This window comes from Rhinolophus sinicus, chromosome 14 (genome assembly GCF_057876585.1).
Source record: "Rhinolophus sinicus isolate RSI-liver-muscle chromosome 14, RSI-T2T, whole genome shotgun sequence".
Lineage (NCBI taxonomy): Eukaryota > Metazoa > Chordata > Mammalia > Chiroptera > Rhinolophidae > Rhinolophus > Rhinolophus sinicus.
In genome coordinates, this window is record NC_142514.1 from 64,491,011 (window position 1) to 64,511,501 (window position 20,491).

The 20,491-nt window shown below is 38.8% G+C and overlaps 1 protein-coding gene across 11 annotated transcripts in view; it reads right to left on the minus strand.

The window, feature by feature from the left end:
- Positions 1 to 20,216, minus strand: part of COL24A1 (collagen type XXIV alpha 1 chain) — a 310,376-nt gene extending 290,160 nt beyond the window's left edge. For 5 of the 11 annotated variants that reach the window (XM_088791263.1, XM_088791262.1, XM_074335082.2 and 2 more), the window contains exons 1-3: positions 20,066 to 20,216; positions 19,501 to 19,631; positions 9,788 to 9,852 (exon numbers count right to left, since the gene is read on the minus strand). In XM_088791263.1, the coding sequence (XP_088647389.1) occupies positions 9,788 to 9,852; positions 19,501 to 19,556 (121 nt within the window). In that variant the 5' untranslated portion in view covers positions 19,557 to 19,631; positions 20,066 to 20,216. Of the gene's footprint in view, positions 1 to 9,787; positions 9,853 to 18,305; positions 18,484 to 19,500; positions 19,632 to 19,830; positions 19,977 to 20,065 lie in introns of those variants that run through there. The other 6 variants (XM_074335081.2, XM_019751780.3, XM_019751781.3 and 3 more) reach the window with 6 other exon arrangements.
- Between the last annotated feature and the right edge of the window lie 275 nt (positions 20,217 to 20,491).

The window sequence follows — 20,491 nt, forward strand, 5'->3', positions numbered from 1 at the left end:
AAGGAGAAAATAGAAAAAGACTTCTATCAGAGGACAGATTCTTTAACATGTATTTAAGCCTGACCCTGTATATCACCAAATTGGAATTTGGGGTTAAATTCTGATATTTGATACCAGCAAATACAGCAAGAAAAAACTTAGCTGTCTACAGTAAGTTACTTGTTTCATGAATGTCCCTAACCACAAATTCTATCTAGTATGTGTCACTAAGGAAATCAGTTACTATTTAAATAATATTGATTACCAACCAGGCCCTTAATTCAGGGCATGCATTTTTTAAAGAATAAGAATAATAGTAGCATTTATTAAATTCTTTCTATGTGCCATGTATTGGTCTAAAAACTTTACTGTATTAAGCCACATAATTCTCACAACAACCCTGCAAGGCACTATTGTTAACCCGATCTGACAGTTATGAAAAGTAAGTCACAGAGAATTTATACAATTTCCCCAAGGTCACCAAACTAGGATGTGCAGAGGCAGAATTTGAATGCAGGCAGTCCTCTAGAGCCAGTCTCTTAGCATGACAACTTTTAGGAATGCATATGGTACCTAACAGCAGAACTGATTGTATCTCCTTCACCTATTTGCTTCTTAAATGGAGAATAAATAGTGTTGTTACCAAGACAACGCCTTGCTCTTTTTTACTATAAACACCAGGTCTAATGACTTCATCCAAACCATGGTTTTGATAACCACACATGCTGACTCACAAAAGCTCTCTTCTGGGCTTGCATATCCAATTGCCTATTGAATTTATTCAGTAGAGATTAGATGTTCCATATGCACTTCTAACTCAACACATTTTCCCCAAAATTTGTCCCTTTTACTTTAGTGTCTCTCTCAGTGAAGAGCTCCACTACCACACCAGCTGCCAGAGTAATTTTTTACAGTGTAAATTGTATCATGTTACTCTCCTGAACAAACTCCTCCAATGATGTCCCATTACACTAAAAATACATTCGAACTCTTCACATGGTGTATTAAACATATGCCATCAGCTCCCTTGCTTACCTCTTGGATCTCATCTCCTTTCATTTCATCCTACCTTACTTTGCTCCACCTAAATTAGTCTTTCCTTTCTCCTTGAAACCATTAAACTCACTTTTAACTCATGGTATTTGCATTTATTGTTCTCTCTGCTTAGCATGCTCTACACCCTTAGTTCATTCAGACCTAGGCTCAAATGTGACCTTCTGAGAGAGGCCTTCCCTAAATACATCATCTAAAATATAAAAATAGTCATCCTCCTTGCCCCAATATCTAATGTTTACTGTGCTTCATCTTTTCTTCATAACACTGAAAATTTAGGGAAAAAAATTATACATACACACTCATACACACACACATACACGTATATATACAGCTGTACCTCACTGTTTGTTATACAGATACATACCATGTTTCCCTGAAAATAAGACCTAACCGGAAAATAAGCCCTAGCATGATTTTTCAGGATGACATCCCCTGAACATAAGCCCTAATGTGTCTTTTGGAGAAAAAATTAATATAAGACCTGGTCTTATTTTCAGGGAAACATGGTATATGTGTGTGTGTACATATGTGTGTATATACATATGTACACACACATACACACGTAAGACTTCATCGTGTTTTACTGTTATAGTCTAACACGTAGAATGGCTAAAACAAAGTAGGCCTCCAATAAATATTGCTTGAATAAATGAATTAATATCATCTAATCCAGAAACCTAGGAATCATCTTTGGTACTTCCTTCCCACCCATTCTCCATGTCTTTTCAGTCACCAAGTCTAACAGAAGCCTGGGCTCTCTTTACTGTTAGATACTGATAGATTTCTCTCCCTCTTGTAAGACACTCTTGTCCAATCCATCACCCATACTGCTGCTTGAGAAACCTTTCTAAATACAGAACAGAATGAATGTTTAATTCATGACACTCCTTCCTATAACACATCAGTAGTTCTCATAGCTTTTAATATAAAACTCAAATTTCTTATTTTTGTCCTCAGGCCCTTAATGATATAATCCCTGCCTACATGTCTAGTCTCACATCCTCATAAACTTTTTTTCTTTTAAATTTATGCTAATGTCAAAGGTGATAAAAACTTAAAGATCAGAACAGGAGGATTTAGAATGTGGGAATAAAAAGACTCCTTTCAGCAAGAGAGTTCATACTAGAAATAAGAAGGAATCATTAAACAAGGAGTGAAGTAGCCATGCTCTCTCAGCCTGTGGATGTCCCGTTTTAAAAAATATTTTTACCACTCCTCATGAAGAGACTATGACTTCATACTAAAATAATTTTTGCATTGATTTTTGACTAGAACTGTGTGTGCCTATGATATAGTTTATAAGGCTGAGCAGATTAGCACCATTAAGAAGATCCTTACAATTGTGAGTGGTATGGTGGTCTTATTGCAAAACTGTCAAGTAATGCAAGTGAATCATTGAAGCCCTATCTTGATTCCACTTTTTCAAACCTTTTTTTCCCCACCCTTTCCACTATGTTACCCAATCCCACACGCTACTTGTGTAGTAAAGAATTTAAACTTGCCCAAAGAACAGTCTTGTCTTTGTCCCCAGCTCCTCGGAAGTAATCTATAAGACCTTGAATGTCTTGCCTGGTAAAAATATATTTGTTTATCTGGGGGCCCTAGGCCAGACCAGATAGTTTAACAATGTGATTTATGGTGAGGACTTTGGATCATGTGGTATCAGCCTAACCTGCAGAGGGGCTGGAGACGGAGGTTAGTTACGTGAGCAGTTAACCAAGTCTACTTGAAGGAGCCTCAACAAAGACTCTGGACTTGAGAGCTCAGGCAAGCTTTAAGGGCTGGCAATACTCCATGCATATCATTGCTGGGAAAGTTGACACTGACCATGACTCCACTGGAAGCTCCATATGGGACTTTCCTAGACCCTGCCCAATGTGTTTCTCCCTTGGACTGATTTCAATCTGTATCCTTTTCTATAAAAACCATAACTGTGAGTATAACAGATTTCACTGAGTTCCATGAGTCCTTCTAGGGCATTACTGAGTCTGAAGGTAGTCTTGGGAACTTCAAACTTGCAGTTAGTATCAGACATAAGCATGGTCTTAGGGAGTGCTCCCTAATTTACATGAGCCCTTACACATTTTTTTTTTCTTTGATGATACATCTGCTCACTCCGGGGCATTCACCACTCTTGATATTTTTTTTAGTTTTCCTTGAATTTCTTACCATATCAAAGCTTATTTGTGTGTTATTTTTAAATCCCATTCTTTCAGAGTCCTGTTAAGTATATCCCTTCATGCCAAGTTTATTCATCTTGTAAGACAGTTCAAGTTACCTCCTCTTTAAGCTTTCAGTGCAACTTTTGTTTGTTGTTGTTTTGTTACACACTAATGACAAATAGTTCCTCTCTTGGTATGCTAATAAAATCACCTCTCTAAGCCTGCAGAGTTGATGCTGAGATACAGGCACAGACACTCCAACCTTGCTTGCCTTTCATTTAAAACTTGCAGCATTGGTAATATTATCACTAGTCAGATGAAAAGAAGGGAAGAGGGAAGAAGGGAGGAAGGTAGAAGGACAGACAAAAAATGGGGAGAGGAAGGAAATGGGGGAGGAGGGAAGAAGAAAGAGGAAGGAAAAAAGGAGAAACAGAGTCTCAGTGGATAAAAGAAACTAAGACTCATACCCAACTATTTGACTCTAAATCCAGTGGGTATATGGTTGGCTCTGGTGGAGTATGGTACATGTCTAAAGAAACAGACATCGGAGAGCTGATGGTTACACTTGTTTTACAAGTACAGAGAACCAAAGAATCATTTTGCCTGTCAATACCAATAATATTCTACCACAAACTGGAGGCACAAGGGTAGTACTCTTTTCAGCCCTCAAAATGCAAGGTTTCTCACATTTCTTCGTAATTGGTAGCTTAAAAGACTTTTTAAAAAGTTCTCAAATTTTATATTAAAAGTACAGAGCAATATCACTTCACAGAGTATAATAAATCACAGTGCTAATTCATTATTAAAGAACTAATATAATATAGCGCTTAATTTTAATGATTTCTCACTGTTTAAAATTTTCATATACCTGGATCAGTTAAGTCCCCAAAGCTATATTCTTTCTAGTTTGCAAGGATAACAAAATAAAATGATAGTTTAAAATAAAGTTACCAAAGTTGTCAACAAGAAAGATTATACAGGTTTCAATATCCTTTTCTTTTCCTTACATATTTACCCATTGACTAAATTATCTAGATAATTGCCCAATATCCACTTTCTATTGTTCTATGTAGTTTCAGCCAAACAGTCAGTACCAGAATAAAGACTCAAACGGAGGCTTCCTGGCTGTCAACTCACTGAGTTAAGGAACAAAAGGAAATTGTTTAAGACCAACTTTTTTTCTTTTTTAACTTTATGAGCACATGAGAAAAAAAAAGATTTGAAGTAGTCTTTCTCTAAATTTATTGTATGTTCACCATATAACAGACATGCACTAAGCACTTTACATGTATTATTTCATTTGATCCACACAACAACCCTACTAGTAAGAATTATTATTATCTGCACTTTAGAATTGCTGAAAATGAGGCACAGAGTATTTAAGGAACTTGCTCAAGGTCACACAGCTAGTAAGCATTGGAACCTGGACATGAACCCAAGCTTCTGGCTTTTAGCACCACTGTCACACTGGGTATGTGAGAAGTGGCAATTGAGACTTTAAAGTATTCTTAATGTAAATAATACATCTATTCTGGATAAAGAGATAAATGCAAACTTATTTATGAAATGAGAAATGAAGCCTTAACTCACTATGTGTAAAATTTTTGCTTAATGTCCATAAGGGGTTTTGGCAGAACATACATGGAGTTACTATAACTAGAATGAGCTGCTTCTCTGTTAACAATAAACACATTTTTGGATTAATTTCCAGAGGAAATACTCTTCTTGGAGATGAATATTCTACACATAAGGATTTCTATACATGTGGTTTTCACGCCTATGGATCATGAACCCTAGAGTGCTGTATATGTTCAAAACTAGGCACACATCTCTCATGATACAGTTATCATGCAGAGGTGTTAAAGCTATGCCAATCTCACTGGCACCCAGCCCACCAACAGAGTAAGAAGGAAAGTAGACTGTGTCAGATAAGAATAGGGACAAATATCTGTCAAATATTCAGGAAACTCAGCCTTAAACTATTCATTTTTTCTTGAAGTAAAATCATTTATTATTTAGGTTATACCTAAAACTTCACTATAAAATAAATACAAAATTAATATTTATTAGTAGGATAATTTAAATGTTTTTTTTAGTAGTGCTAAAACTTAAAGGAATAACTTAAAACATGGCAAATAATAAATATTTATGTCTGTTCAATCTCAAAATCTCACTAAAATAATAAGGATATGTTGTTTAAAACTACATGGGTAAAGCAAATGGGTAGAAGAGACAACAGCAGATAAGAGACATCAAAAAATTTTTTAAAGATGGAAAAACACATGAAGGAGTTAGCATAGCTGAAAAAACTGTACACTAAGGGCAGTTGCACAGGCAGGTGCTAGTAACAGGCGAGCCAATTCATATCACAAAATCCTGCAAAGGCTCAAGAATTGAAGGCACCAAATCACTGTATACAGGAGAGAGGCAAAGGGCTTCAAATGGGGTGGAGAGGGAGGGTTTGAATGTCTGTGTAAGAAGCTTTGAGAACCTAACAGAAGATTCAAGCTTACTTAAGTAGAAACATTGAATCAATCATAGCAGAAGATGGAAGAGAAAGACTATAATGAGAACAAGGGGATTCAGTTAAAATCTACACATTAATGGTGAGACAAACCCCTCTTGGCCCCCTGCAAGAACCTCTTTATATCATGTAACTTCAGTAACAGCAACAAACAGGATTATATTCTACAAATAAGATACTGGAGGATTCTTCTCTAAAGAAACTGGATAACCTTTGACATTTGCAGTCCAACAACATGATGGTCAGCTAAGACCTACCTCATGTACTCTAGACCATCTATGTAAAGTATACCAGTTAACAAGTTTACCCATGCAAAGTTCCCAAGCACATTTCTAGCACCTTCCTTTTAAATAATAACACAGGTACTACAGACTTATGAAGAACTTTCCTAACTTAAAAGACCAAAACAAACAAAAATTTGTAAGAAACAAAGACAATGTAGGGAGCAGAAAAGAAGTTCAAAAAAACTATTTTCATCTTTAGAAAGATAACAGTATATATTGCATCAAAGAATAAAAGAACAAGATGCTATTTTTTTTTAAAGGGACTATCTGAGAAAGCACTTAAAAATTTAAATACAGCAGAAATAATTTAAATGTTTGAAATAGTGACTCATGAAAACCTAATCTAAAATAGAATAAAAAACTAAGATTAGAAAACAGGATCCAATATCAGACCAATAGGATTTGTACAAAGAGGGAAAAAAATGTATCATAGAGAAAGAACACAGGAAAAATTGCAGAAAATGAAAGATGTTTCCACATTGAAAGGACCTAATGAGTGCCCAGCACAACAAATTGAAAAAAAAAAGACCAGTACCAAGGCACATTATTGTAAAATTTCAAAATAGCCAGGATAAACAGAGATCTTAAGGGTTTAAAGAGTAAAATAAGAAAGTCACATATAAAGCAATAAGAATAAATATCAGATTTTTTAACTAAAAGCCAGAAAACAATAGATGAAAACTTTTAAAATTCTGAGAGAAAGCTATTTACAGCCTACAATTCTATACCCAACCAAACTACTCTCAAGCATATGCGTGAAGTAAACACATTCTCAGAAATGTAATGTTGCAAAGAGTGTACCACCTAAGTTCAAGTTGTCAGGATGCTACTGGGTATAATGCTTCACTCAAATAAAAAAAATAGATGATGGAAAAGAAAAATAAGAGTTCCAAGTCACTGGATCTAACTAACACAGATGAGAGACAACAACTCTATGAGAAGCTTAGAGAACTTCCAATTCACAGTAAACAGACATTCTAGAAGGGACAGCTCCAAGAGAACAATAAAATGGTTAGAGTATTTGGTGTATTTTTCAGAAAATATTTTTCAAAGAAATTTTAGAATTCTTTTGGAGTATCTGAGAATTAGTGATAGTGACACGGAAAAGAAAGCAAGCCCAAAAATGAGACAACCTTATATTGTAAAGAAAATATAAATGTGCATGGCTCAGTGGTTTAAAAAAAGTACATACATGGGCATAAGGTAAATCATAAATATTAATATAACCAAAATTTTTTATAAAGCTATATTGATTGAAAGGATAGAAGAACGGGAAGAGAGAGCATATGATAGTATAAAAATGTTAAAACCTCAGCATCAAAAATTAGAAGTCAATATAATATATAATTATATTATTAAGAAATATGGAGGTTAAAACCAAAAGATGGGGTTAAAAGAGAATTTGAGCAGATGGTTGCAGGTGTGGGTAAGGTCAAGGGATACTGTTTTGTTTTCTGTTTTGTAGTACAATTTGACTTTTAAATTACATACTTGTCTTACTTTTATACCTTTTTTAGTTTTGAAAACTCATAAGCATAAATAAACATTTATTTTTGAGAAGTCTAGTTTGGGGGTAATCTCTAGCTCAAATAGACATATTTAGCAGCATTAAATTAAGATTGCAAATGATATTTGTGATAATTATAAAATCACAATTTCTTTGCAAATTATTTTCTAATCTCCTGATTAAATGTTACATTATTATATCATGACAATTTAACAAAAAAAATTATTTTAGGAAAAAAGTACTTCTAAGTTTTTGATAACATACTTGTACTACTATTTTCATTTCTTTTTGTGCTCAGAGTATCCAAATTTCTAAACTCAAAGAAGTTTTTAAAATATTTTTCTTTTTGTTAAGAATTCATAATACAAGTTTATGGTTATAGGAAAACTAAAAATTATGAGATTCACCCTGAAATAAAAGAACACATTTGGTATTCTATTAATATAAATGAAATCTTAAGGTTGAAAGATACTATTTCTTTCATTTACTCCTTTCATGGGTTCTGAATTAAAAAAAATAATCTATTCATCAATATTCAGTTTTCTTATATCTTTCTTTGCCTGGGTTTTTAATATTTTGATACTGACACATTTTGTAAATTATTAAACTCACAACACCAGCTCATACAAATTGTGAAGCAAGGGCATACGTAGATTCAAGTCTTAGCTGTATGAGTCTGGGCAAGCCCCTTCTTTGAGTCTCAGTTTCTTCATCTATAATACCTATCCATAAGGTTCATGTCGAAGATTAGAATAATATGTAAAGTACCAGCAAAGGACTAGACACAAAATTGATACTGAATTAATAATGGCAATTCTTCTCTTTCTTATCTTCTCCATGGTCCAAATGTTTCATTTGTAAAGAATTTATAGACTTTGTAGTCAAAATACCTGATTTCAAATCTTGGTTCTTCCCTTTATGAGCCTGTAACCCTTGGGGAAGTTATTCTTAATCTTCGTTTCAGCAATCCTATCGTGGGCTTAATTATAAAAACCCTGTAATGATGCCATGGTGGAGAAAATATGTATTCTACCACCACAGTGACTGGTACATAATAAGTTTTCAGAAACTGTAATAGTAATAATAAGAAGAAATTAAGAGATACAGTTTCTCTTTTTTATGATTGCTTAAAGCAAAATAAAGAACAGAAATGACTTGGTCAAGAAAAGCATTGCATGAAGTTACATGTAATGTGTGAGCTAATTTAATCATTTCCCCATAAAAAAGAATTAGAAACTGCCTTCCAAGATATATATTTAATTAACCTACGTGCTATTTGACAGAATATTTATGTATGTCCACTTGTCAGTTTGGTCAATCAGAGTACCACTCTTTCCTTTCTGTCTTCTCTCTACCTACATATATTTCATTTATTTCTCTTTGGTTACTTGTCTTTTTCTTACTGTTATTTTTGTCGATTGATCAAATTAACATGTGGCTCAGTGAAGTGAAAAGTTGGTCTGTCAGAATGAATAACTTGGCAGACCTGCTGATAAAAGGCAGAAGAGAGAAAATGGAAGCCATGGTGATATTGTCTGCAGATCCAGTAGTTTCAGGGTTTTTCTCTTTGACTTAAGCTTTTTTTTTTTTAACCTTTGACAAAGGCACTTGTTTCTACTTTGAGACCAGAGACATTATCTTATTTGTATTTCAATTACTGGCAATTAGAATTTCATGTGGCAAATAGAAGCTACTTTAGAAACATTGTTCAATAAATTAATAAATTAGGGTATACATAGATTCCTTAAACTCTATCACCACACTACCAGAGCAACTAGCTAGCAAGCAAAAAACAAAACAAAACATTGAACTATTTTCCAAACCTCTCCATTTGAGTTAAATAAAATCCCAAGCCTACTGCTATGCAAATTTTATTTTGTTTCTTAATGATGTAAATCTAGAAGGAACATTTAGTATATGCTTGTGTTGTTTCAAGAAGTGCAAAGGTAATTCAGTCACAGTTTGCCACCCTCAAGAACTCCCACTTCAAGGGAAGTCACAAGCGAAGACTTTTTACTGCACAAAACTTCCCTTTTATAGAGAGATTGCTTAAAAATGTAATCAATTTCACAGATGGAAGATCTGAGTAACTTCTTAAAGGTCATATTTCCCCCCAAAATTGGTTCCTTCACCCTTACACTCTCATTGCACTGGGTAGAAATTTTTATTATTTAATGTTGAACTTAAGGTTATGATGACTTTCAAGTCATATACTTTTACTGTCTGAAAGCAGAGTTTGTATATAAGCAAATAAGTATCAAAGTAACATTCTTACCTTGTTCTTGTGCGTGAACAGCACCCCCTGCCACACATAGCACAATAAAATGAAGAAGCAGTTTCCTAAAAAAAAGAAAAGTTATTGGGAGAAACTTAGTTGAACACTTACAACCTATAAATCATATAAAATCCAAAATGAACTCTAGAGCAAGATGAATAATTAAGCTATTGTTTTAATTAACACAGTATTGTAATATTCATATTAGTTAAGAACAAGGGCTCTGGATTTAAGGTCCAGCTTTGCCACTTACTATGTGACTTTGGCACACATTTGATCACTCCTTGCCTTTGTATCTTCATCTGTTAAATCTATTTCATAAGGTTTTTTTGAATATTAACTGAAAAAAACTTCATGTAAAACACACAAAACAGTATCTGGCACATAAGAAATACTCAATAAACGTGAACTAGTATAGATGACATTATTATTATTTCAAATTACCATGCATGCAATTTTATATGAATAGAAATTTGTACAAAATAATACAACTTATAGTCACTAACCATAGTGATTATAAAATGGTAAAACCAGTTATTTGTTTAAATGAATGTTTATATATAAAATCCACTTAAACACCATATTTAAATCACTTGAACTAGATTCATGATTCTTTGCTTATGAAAACAGCAATGGCCTGTAGATGTTAACATGACCATTAGTCGTAATTGTGAGCACAATACTCAATCACCACAAATCAAAATGTTTGATTAATTCATATTAATAAGTGAAAACATTTTGTGATTTTTTTTAGTATAACCAAACATGATAGATTTTGTTGAACAGTCTTCAAAATTGGCTATATCTACCTCTCAAGTGAAAATCATAAAGAAAATTTTAAAAAGTAATGATGTGAGCATGCTGAAAACAGTATTTTATTATCTTATTCTTGCATATATATATATATATATATATATATATATATATATATATATATATATATATCATTCTGTTTTTCATTCTAACCCAAGGACTCCCCAAATGCTATTCTTGTAAAATACAGTTCTGCAAAAGAAGTGATTACAGAGCCCTCTGAAAATCATTTTTTCCTTTCATTAAGTTCCTGTTATATTAGTAGTAATTGGTACATTGTCTATTACCAGTAAGTTCTTACTTTTATCAATTAGTATAAAGAGCATCTTAACATAAGAAACAAAATGAGTCGACAATATACAATTTTACTATTCTCCTTGGTATAATGGAAATATTTGTATTACAATGGTGTTAACCATTTTTTACTAAGTGAAAAATGCACATTTTTTGGTCACACTCAGTAAAGAGAACAACTTTTATAAGGTAAGGTTTTGATGGAATACTTGACTATAATTAATTCTACAAACTAATCAACTGAATCATTACAGAAATTTCAGCTAGTCTGGGCAAAGACCTGAACCATATATTTTAATGAAGCTTATAAAAGATTCCCAAATAGGTGTCATCCACTTAGAACTGGTTCTCAAATGCTAGTTTGCCAAAAAATCACCTAAAGGGCTTATGAAAAAGGCAGATTCTAGGCCTTGCCACAGCCATGATTCATAAATTTTAAGTGGATCCTTAGGATATATGCATTTTTAACTAGGTGATTCTAATATAGATTGTATGGGTACCAAACTCAGAAAATCAACTTAGAACATTTGTTATTGTGACAATAACACAACTAAGATTATTTGAACCCTCCCCCCTCCCCTTTTTTAATCTTTTTCTACTGCTCTAGATTGGTTTTCTAACTTTGGTATGCATCAGAATTACCTGAAGGGCTAAAGATTGCTGGGTCCCACCATGAGAGCTTCTGACTCACTAGGTCTGGGGTAGGGCTTGAGGGTTTGCATTTATAGTGAGTTCCCAGGCAATGCTGATGGTGCTAATCTGGGGATCACACTCTAAAAACTAGTCTTCTGGAATAGAAGTGATGTAAGGTCTACCTGTTTACCTGTTTTGGATCTGTTTGTTTCACTTTAGCTGCACAGAAGAATCAGCTGGGGAATTTTAAAAACGACTAATACTTAGGTCCTGCCCTAAGAGATTCTGATTTGAATTTGTCTGTGGTACAAGGATTTTTAAATACTTCCCAGGTGATTCTAATGTGCAAGCAAAGTTGAGGACCATTGTGCGTGATTAAACTGATTTCTCTGGGTTCTCCAGAATGGGTCCCAATATGATCTAGAGTTTGAGTAGAAGGAGGCTCCTTTCCTTTCCAATTTATATTTTCAACAAATAACTGGCAGGATATATATATATATAAATATATAGGTATATATCAGTGAGACCAGAAAATAGGTCAGGATTATAGTCACTGAAGATGAGTGCATCAAAATTATGCTGTTTCAGTAGACAATGGAATGTGAAGGAAGCAGTCTTACCTGCCCGAGGTAATCTGACTCACTTAGAATTTAAAAACAACTCAACAGGGTTTCTCCATTCAGAGTAAAGCTAACTAACAACAATTAGCACTATTCACTTTGCAATTCAGCCAACCCATAGACTTCCCCAATGACCTCAGGGGAGATAAATGGAAAACACAGTTCTTTCTAGACACGTTAACAAGTCCATTCCTGGAGTGAGGCAGGAAAACCTGAATACATCAAACATCATCCCTTAGCCATGCGATTTTAGGGGATTATGACAAATCAGTTAAGCCACACCTTATGTAAGTGGACCTATGTACTAAAGCTGATGACTAATGGAGAGGTGGAGATCGATGACTGAAATAGAGATTCAATTTTCTAATTATGCCGAAAACTAAGAGCCAAGTAAGGAAGAACGGGACAAAGCAAGTTCCTCACCAGGTGTTCAAGTCCCGTATCAATCAGCTCCAGCCATCTTGTTTTATCAATATGGATCCCACTACACCTGATACCCCCAAAGCTCCAGCCATTCCCTGTTGTTCTCTATTCCCTGGACAGACCTTGTAAGTGCTTGAAATGCCCTCTCCATCTCCACCTATCAGAATCTTAAATAGCAAAGCCTAATTTGAACACTACCTGCTCTACGACATTTCCCATAATCCCTAAAGAGGTCTCTATACTCTTAATGCTTTAATTTTAATTTTATCATAGCCTATATGTGTGTACCTTTTATGATTAATTAAGTCAGTATCTGAGCAAGCAACAGGTCTCACCTTTTATCCATTTTTTTAACGTGGTGCTAACACAGCAAATATTTTTAAACAGGAAAGAATAATAACATCTCCCAATGACTGATGAACTCAATTCTTCCCTATGGACCTAATTTTTAACACTTGGGAAAAGTAATATCTGAATACTTTTAGTTGTATGTCTAAAGAGAGGAAGAAGAAAAAAGATAATTTTTTAAAAATCTGCTATGGCAGGGTAAGTGTAAGGCTTCTTTTTGTTGTTTTAACTGTTATTCTCATCTCTGAAGTGGAACACAGAAAAGATGTCAAGTTTAATTGACATAATCAGTTTGATAAAGAGGTAAACTTCATCACTATAAATTGGAGGTCTTAATGAACCCAAGTTTTTTGAGAAATATCTAGCTGGGCTGGTCTTGTTTATTACTTTGGTTTGGTGCACCCCATCCCCCCATAATATTACATTTATTTAATATAGAAAAAAATATCACATTTCCACAGCAGCAATAGATGATGTACTTGTCAAGGGCAGTGTCATGCGGGGACTCAGCTCCTGCTCCCCACATAAAAACGCAGGATATGGTGAGGCCAAAAAGGAACACCCATGGAGCCATAGAGAAGTCAGACTACTATATTCTAGATGGTGGCTGGTTGAGACAAAAGCAAACATCCACCAGTACCCCAACAAGGGGTTTTCCTGCAGCCTAGTCTCACTGGCGGCCGACTGAGACACAGGAAGAAGGATCAACACCATCCACAATCCACCCTCGGCTTCTCTGCCAAACAACCAACCCCCTACCTCCACGGCAGTTATATCAGTGGCTAATGGCTAACTGGTAACAGCTGATGGCCACCCAGCCACAGCAGATGGCCATCTGATTACAGCTGATGGCCATCTAATAACCAAGCCAGCACCTTTCCACATGAGGCCGAGAGCCTGGAAACTGATCTTTGCGACTCTGTCCCCACAGGCAGCCACTGTGCTTTGTGCTTCTCTCCTGTTGTGCTGTGCATATAGTGATAAGCCATGCTGGCATCCTTGAATAAATTAAAATTAAAACCGTGTTAAGTTGCTGGAGAGAAAACATGGTTGTCATGCGGGGCGGTCTGTGGGGTCTCAGATCCCACTCCCCACATAAGAATGCAGGATGTGGCTAGGCCAAAAAGGAACACCCACAGAGCCATAGATAAGGGAGTCATACCATTATAGTCTCGCTGGCGGCTGGGTTGGAGACATAGGAGAAGGGGGCCACACGATCCGCAATCCACACTCCGCCGCCTACTGGCTAAGCCACCATCTTCTTGCTAGCCCCCATTTTTTGCTAGTGTAGCCATAAGTTATATTAGTGGTCAACAGCTCACTGGTTACAGCTGACAGCCAACTAGCCACAGCTGATGACCATCCAATCACAGCTGATGGCCATTTACTACCTGAGCCAGCACCTTTCCACGTGAGGCGAGAGCCTGGAAACCGCACTCCTGGCTCTGTCCCCACAATGGTTAATAATAACACTGCACTGGGAGTCAAAAGACTAATTCTGGTCCTATTTCTAACTTACTGTGTGACCCTGGGCCGGTCATTTCAATTTTCAGAGTCTTATCTGACTCATCTATTATGTGATGACATAATATAAATTTTACATTTTCCAAATGTAAAATCCTAAAATTTGTATGTGTGGTGGTATCCTATTAGTATACTGGCATTAGAGGATCAAGATCAAATTACTTAGCAAGACGTTCTATAAATTACTATACATAAAGGTCATGTTATTTAATCACAAATCTAGAAAGGTTTTCCTATGGTTCTGGCCAATATTATTTTAGTTAAGTAACCTAAAATAGTCTACTAAGCTTGCTAATTTGCTTCTATATTTAGATCACTCTAACAAAAAGTCTAGTTAGTATGTTAAATATCATTTTTTTCAAATATTCAAGGCATGTCTGTTTTTGTTCACTTTTTTGTGTCTCGATCATGTGTCACTAATATAAAGTAACAGAGTACATATACTCAGACACTTATTAAAATCAGACCAGGTCTAAAAGAAGTCAATAATAATGTAACAAACATTCAATAAAGAGTTTGGAAAATATAACCCGTGATATTAATATCTAAGGGTATCTAACAAAATATGAAATACTCTGTGTGTCTGGTCTGCTAGCCACATTTTCAGTTTGAGATAAGCCATAGTCAAAACATAACCAGACATGTGAGGGGTGAGGCCTAAAAGGGGATCAAGCAGGAAATAGATATCCAAAGACATACTCAGAATATTTAAGGAACTAATATCTATCCCAGGCATCTTCCCTAAATAATTCTTAGAGCTCTTCAATTTTCTCTTTATCTGAAGCGTCTAATTTACTTTAGGGAATCCCAGGTGTCTTTTTGTTCAGGGCACCCATGAGGCCCTCAGGTATTATGATATATGTCTACGGGCTACTGATGCTCATTCCTACATAGATTCAATTTATAATAGTAAGAAGGACTTGTTTCTCTTGTGAATAGGAAACTTTTTTTATGCGTTGTGTTTTATTTAAGCCAATCGGAAAGGGTGAACTAATCTGAAAAGCACACACATGTGATATACATCAATAATTTCAACAATTTCCATCACACTATGTTTACAAGCCAAAAACGTCTTTAAGTTATGACAGCTTCGCAGATTTTGTTATTTACTAGCTGCTAAGATCCAGAAATAGTAAAATTTCTGTCCTTTGTTCCCAAAATAACTGAAAAACAGTTCCTATCCCAGCAGTGGAGATAAAGTTGGATGATTTCAAGGAATAAAATGTCACTAAATTATACACAATAAATTTCTTAGAGTATCAGTTCAACTCAATAGGTACCTACTTGTATAACTAATCCAGTGTGAAGCATACTAGAACTTTTGGTTAAATTCCAAGTATGCACGCAATTCATGAAGTGCTTGGGAGGTAAATGCTTAAGGACTTCCAGTGATCAAAATGCCTCGAGTCCAGTCAGTAGCAAGGAAGAAAACCTACATCTAAACTATCCTATCCTCATAAAACCACAGAGATTATTAAACTGATTGCTGCCTAGCACTGCAAACTTCCTGGTACATACTACTGTTAAATAAAAATGTTTAAATGAATGAATGAATCAGTCAATAAAAATATCAGGTGGTCTGAGTTTCAACAAATACGTATCTTCTCTAGCATCTTCTACTTTCACACTGACCCCAAGATCAAGAAGTCAGGTCATCATAACCTCCATTTATTTAGCTGAGAAACTAACCTGGTTTAAAGGCCTTTTAGATCTGGTCTCTGTTTCTCTCTTCAGATCCACAGCTCCCTAGAATGTGTGCTGCAATCAACTTCATTTCTTTTAGGCCCTCAAATGCACTGTGCTGTCTTACCTATGAACAATTTACTGTTCTCTCTGTCTGGAAAGGTCCATGCCTTTCCCACTTAGGTTTCAGTCTAGATTTCATTTCCTTTGGTCTAATGCTTTTCCTTACAGTTTTACCCCTCTCTCTCATTCCCACCTACCCAAGGCTGGTAGGTGTTGTCCTGTACACACCCTTATCTCGTTTTGTTATAGTTGGTTGTTTTATTTTTTGTTTCCTACAGTAAATTGGATACATTAGGAGGGCATCAATTGTGTTTGTTTTGCTAAACTATTGTATCCCTTCTGCCTAGAGCCATGCTAGGCACATAGTTGGAGCTCAGTAAACATTTTTTGAATAAATGAATGAATGATGAGTGAATAAATGACAGAATGTTAGCCTTTTATGAGAATGAAAATGAAATGGTCTTTACTTCTCAGAATTACAAATTCTAAAATAATTCATAGTTGCAAAGCATGACAAGGAAACTAGCAGTTATTCTAATTCCCATAATATAATTTATTTTTTTCCGGCAACTTCACAGATTACCAAGCAGAATGTCTAAACATTCAAAATCACTTTCCATAAATTACAATTCCTCTCCCTGAGACATCAGTTTATTTTAAACATTTCCTTGAACACAAAGATAACTAAGCAACTTAAAAAAAAAAAAAAAGAGAGAGAATTTCATGCCAACTAGGAAACAGGTCTTTATACCCCAAAATTTCCCCCTTCTTTGGTTATAGAAACCCTTTATGTACCATGATAGCCTGCCTGGGAGACTTTCCAATAATATGTTAAAGCAATGTATCTAACACTGACTTTTGGTTCTAATTTCCTCTTATTAATTCCACAGATTCACATTAGGTAACATATCTGAAAGTAATTCCATGAAATAAAATGTCTTTAAGGATACAATTTTAAACTGTAAATGTTTGGGATGACTAATCAGAATTGTGATTTAAAAAAACAACAACAAAAAAACAAAAACTGCCCCTCTCACAAAAGGTCAACTCAAAAGGGTGGTGAAAATGAAAACCTCAGGGATTTCATTAGGGGATCCAAAGGTTTAACTCAGTAGCATGACATTACCATCAGCTAATCAGCTGCTTCTCCCAAGTCCCCTCCCTATAGGGTGGGTATCTTTTTTTTTTTTTCAAAACCAAAGAACTCTTGGTTGCTGTTTTTTTAGGGAAATTGGATATTTTTGCGAAACAATTTTCACAGCTCAATAAGCAACTATTTTTTCTCCAGTTTGCATATGTGTGGTTGGAGCTGTGAGGGGCTGCAATCTGATGTAACCTTGAATTACCCTTAATTCTGTACAACCTACCCCCACTGGCAACTGTAATGGAACAAACTGGATATGGAAGAGGCTGCAAGGTCCCTGGCAGAGAGGCCCTCCAGGAGGGCAGGGGAGACCAATGCCTTCACCCCGATCTGCTACCCACCCCGAAGTCTCTCCACAAGGGTTCTTTTCCCATTCCAAGTAGTCTAATTTTTCCTCAGAAGTTCCTCGGTGTAATCCACTCTGTTTGGTTTCTCTGCCTCCCTCCCCCCAATCATCTGGACCCAATTTACAAACCCCAAACTGCCCAAGAATTTATGCAGGGCCTTTTCTGGGAGCGTCTGGAAGGGAAGTGTAAACCAGACAAGACAGAGGCCAGGAGCAGAAGATCTGCTTTAATCCAGAGGTTGGTCACAACTCCCAAGGCAGGGGCAAGGCCTTAGCGGCAAAGAGAAAGCCCTAGGGGCGGGAGCTGGCAGAGCGAGAAAGAAGGGCGCAGGGACGGGCAGGGAAGCTGCGAGGCGGAGGGCCTCACCCAGCCTCTCCTGGTGGCTCTGCATCCCGGGGGCCCCAGCTCATTCCACCATTCAGCGGGAAGATGCTCCCGGTCCCGGTCCCGCAGGACCTGCTGCGCCCCGGGTCTCACTTTCTCGTCGATTCCATTCAGATGGGGCTTTTATCGAGAAATGCGACGGGAAACCTGCCTGGGAAGCCAGTGCGACCCGCAGAGCCTGACCTCTTCTTGGACCTGGGTCTCCCTGCCCCCCCCGCCCCCCCGCACCTCGCCGCACGCACAGGGTTGCGGAGGTGCCTCCTCACTGATTCGTCTGGGTGCCGGCAACTGGGGAGGAGCGTCCTCCGTCAGTCGGGAAGCCCAGCGTCGGGGGCTTCCAGGGGTGGAAGGAGAGAGCACGCGAGCCCTAGACAGGCTCGGCTGCACGCGGCTGGGAAGCACATGTTCATACAAACACTGCCACAAGGCGGTCTTTCTCCGCACCCCGCCTCCGCCTGCCCTCAGCAGCCACCGTCAGTTCCGCCCCCTGCCTTCCTCCCACCTACTCTTCGGAGGGGCAGCCTCTAGGCAGAGAACCACCACAGCCGCTTTGGTCCCTTTCGCCCCCGGGGCCAGAAGCAAACTTGCATAACCCACTGACCTCTTCCCGAAGGACCAGGGCAGCCAGCCAAAGACATGCACCCTCACGCCCCCATCCACGCTCTTTTCCCAGTGAGGGGGTGGGAGCAGGTAAAGCGCCCCAAAAGAAGGTGGGGTGCCAGAGCCCCAGCGAACACGCCCCGGAAAAAGCATCCCGACCCCCGCGTCCAGCCCCTTCCCCAGTGACAAGCCAGTGATCAGGTTGCAGCCCCGGGCCCAGAGGGGCAGCACGTTTGTTGGCCTCCAAAGGGCATGAGGCAATTGCCTCTGAGTTCTGTGGGTCTAGCAGCGCCCTGATGCCTGAGGTTCCGCGGGTACCCTCTTTCCCTATTCGCCAACCCCTCTCCACGCCTCTGCCTGGCAGTCCCGGCTGCGCGCACAGAGCCCAGGCACCTCCAGCGCCCCAGCAATCCCCAGGCAGGACGCCCAGAGGAGCATCGCAGAGAAGCGGGACCTTAGCCAGGGCCCCAAGGGAGGAGAAGGGAAGGAGGGCGCGAGGGCTGTGGGAGCTGGAGCCCAGGAGGGCGTAGGAGCCCAGCTCCGGAGCCGCGGGAGCCGCTGCCGCCGGCGTCGGGACTCGAGTCAGCCAGCTTTCGCTCGGGAGCTGCAGGATCTCTTTAGCATAAACTGTCTGAGAGAGCCGCTGGCAGAAGGCTTCCTTTCAAACACGTTAATTTACAAATTGAGGAGACAAGAGGAGGATGCCACGGCTGCACGCGGCTCCCAACTTCAAAAAGTGCCAAGGAGCGGGAGCACAGATCTCCAACCCACTCAGCGGACTCAGGGGGTGGGGAGAAGGGTTGGTCTAACCCCTGCCCCGGCGGGTGGGCTACTTACGTTTCTGCCGTGTGGGAGACCTTTCCACGCCTTGTCCTGTGGGCTCCTAAATGCATTTGTATGCATTTGTCCGTGCAGCGAAGCGCTAACGGAAAACAGAAGCCAACTCCGAGCTGCTAGGGGTGCAGGTACTGTCCATGAAAAAGGAAAACAAAATCACATGAAAATGATGCTCCAAAACCACCACCACAACAACAAAAGGGAGGAGGAGATGGGGAGTGAGGGAAATAGCACCCGAAGGGTAGACAGCTAGGTTTCTTAGCTCCCTAGCTAGGAAACGGGTGAGCCCGGGGGGAGCGCTGCCCTGGGAGGGCGGGCGAGGAGGGAGACCTCACTGGCCGGCGGCGGGGCGCTGGCAGCAGTGGGAGCTTCGCTGCGAGTGCAGCCCTCGAGTTCACTTGCGGTTCAAAGGCGACTCTGTGACTCCAGTGGAGTCCTCTGCTTTGGGCCTGGGAGGAGAAAGGGGTGAGGGGGAGGGAAGGAGATGAAGGGGGGTGGGGGAAGGTTGGGAGGAAGTCCTTGGAAATAACCCGCGCCGGAACATTTGTCAGACAAGCACACACACCCACTTCGAAAAATCTAGTCGGTGTGAGGGGGCCGGTGGCAATTGAAGGCGCTCAGCGTTGACTGCCGCCGGCTGCTTCCCCTGGAAGAAGAGGAGCCAAGCAAATCCGGCCGGTGTTAAATTTCACCGCTCACTGACTTGCAATGACATCACCAAACATAGCGCACACCCGCCCCCGTCCGCCCCGCAACCTTCCCACAACGCGCACCCAGACGGGATGCCCCGGGTCCGCGAGCCCCGGCGCTGGCCGCACCCCGGTCACGCACGCAGCCACCCTGGCACCACCTGGACTCTCTTGTTTCCCACGCGTTCCTTCCTCCACGTTTCCAAAACTTGTAGGTGACTAGTTTCCTTCTTTGGTCGAAGTGTCCATGTACCTACCATTCCCTGTTTCAGCAGTCCTCAATTTGATGTTTTCTTCTTGCG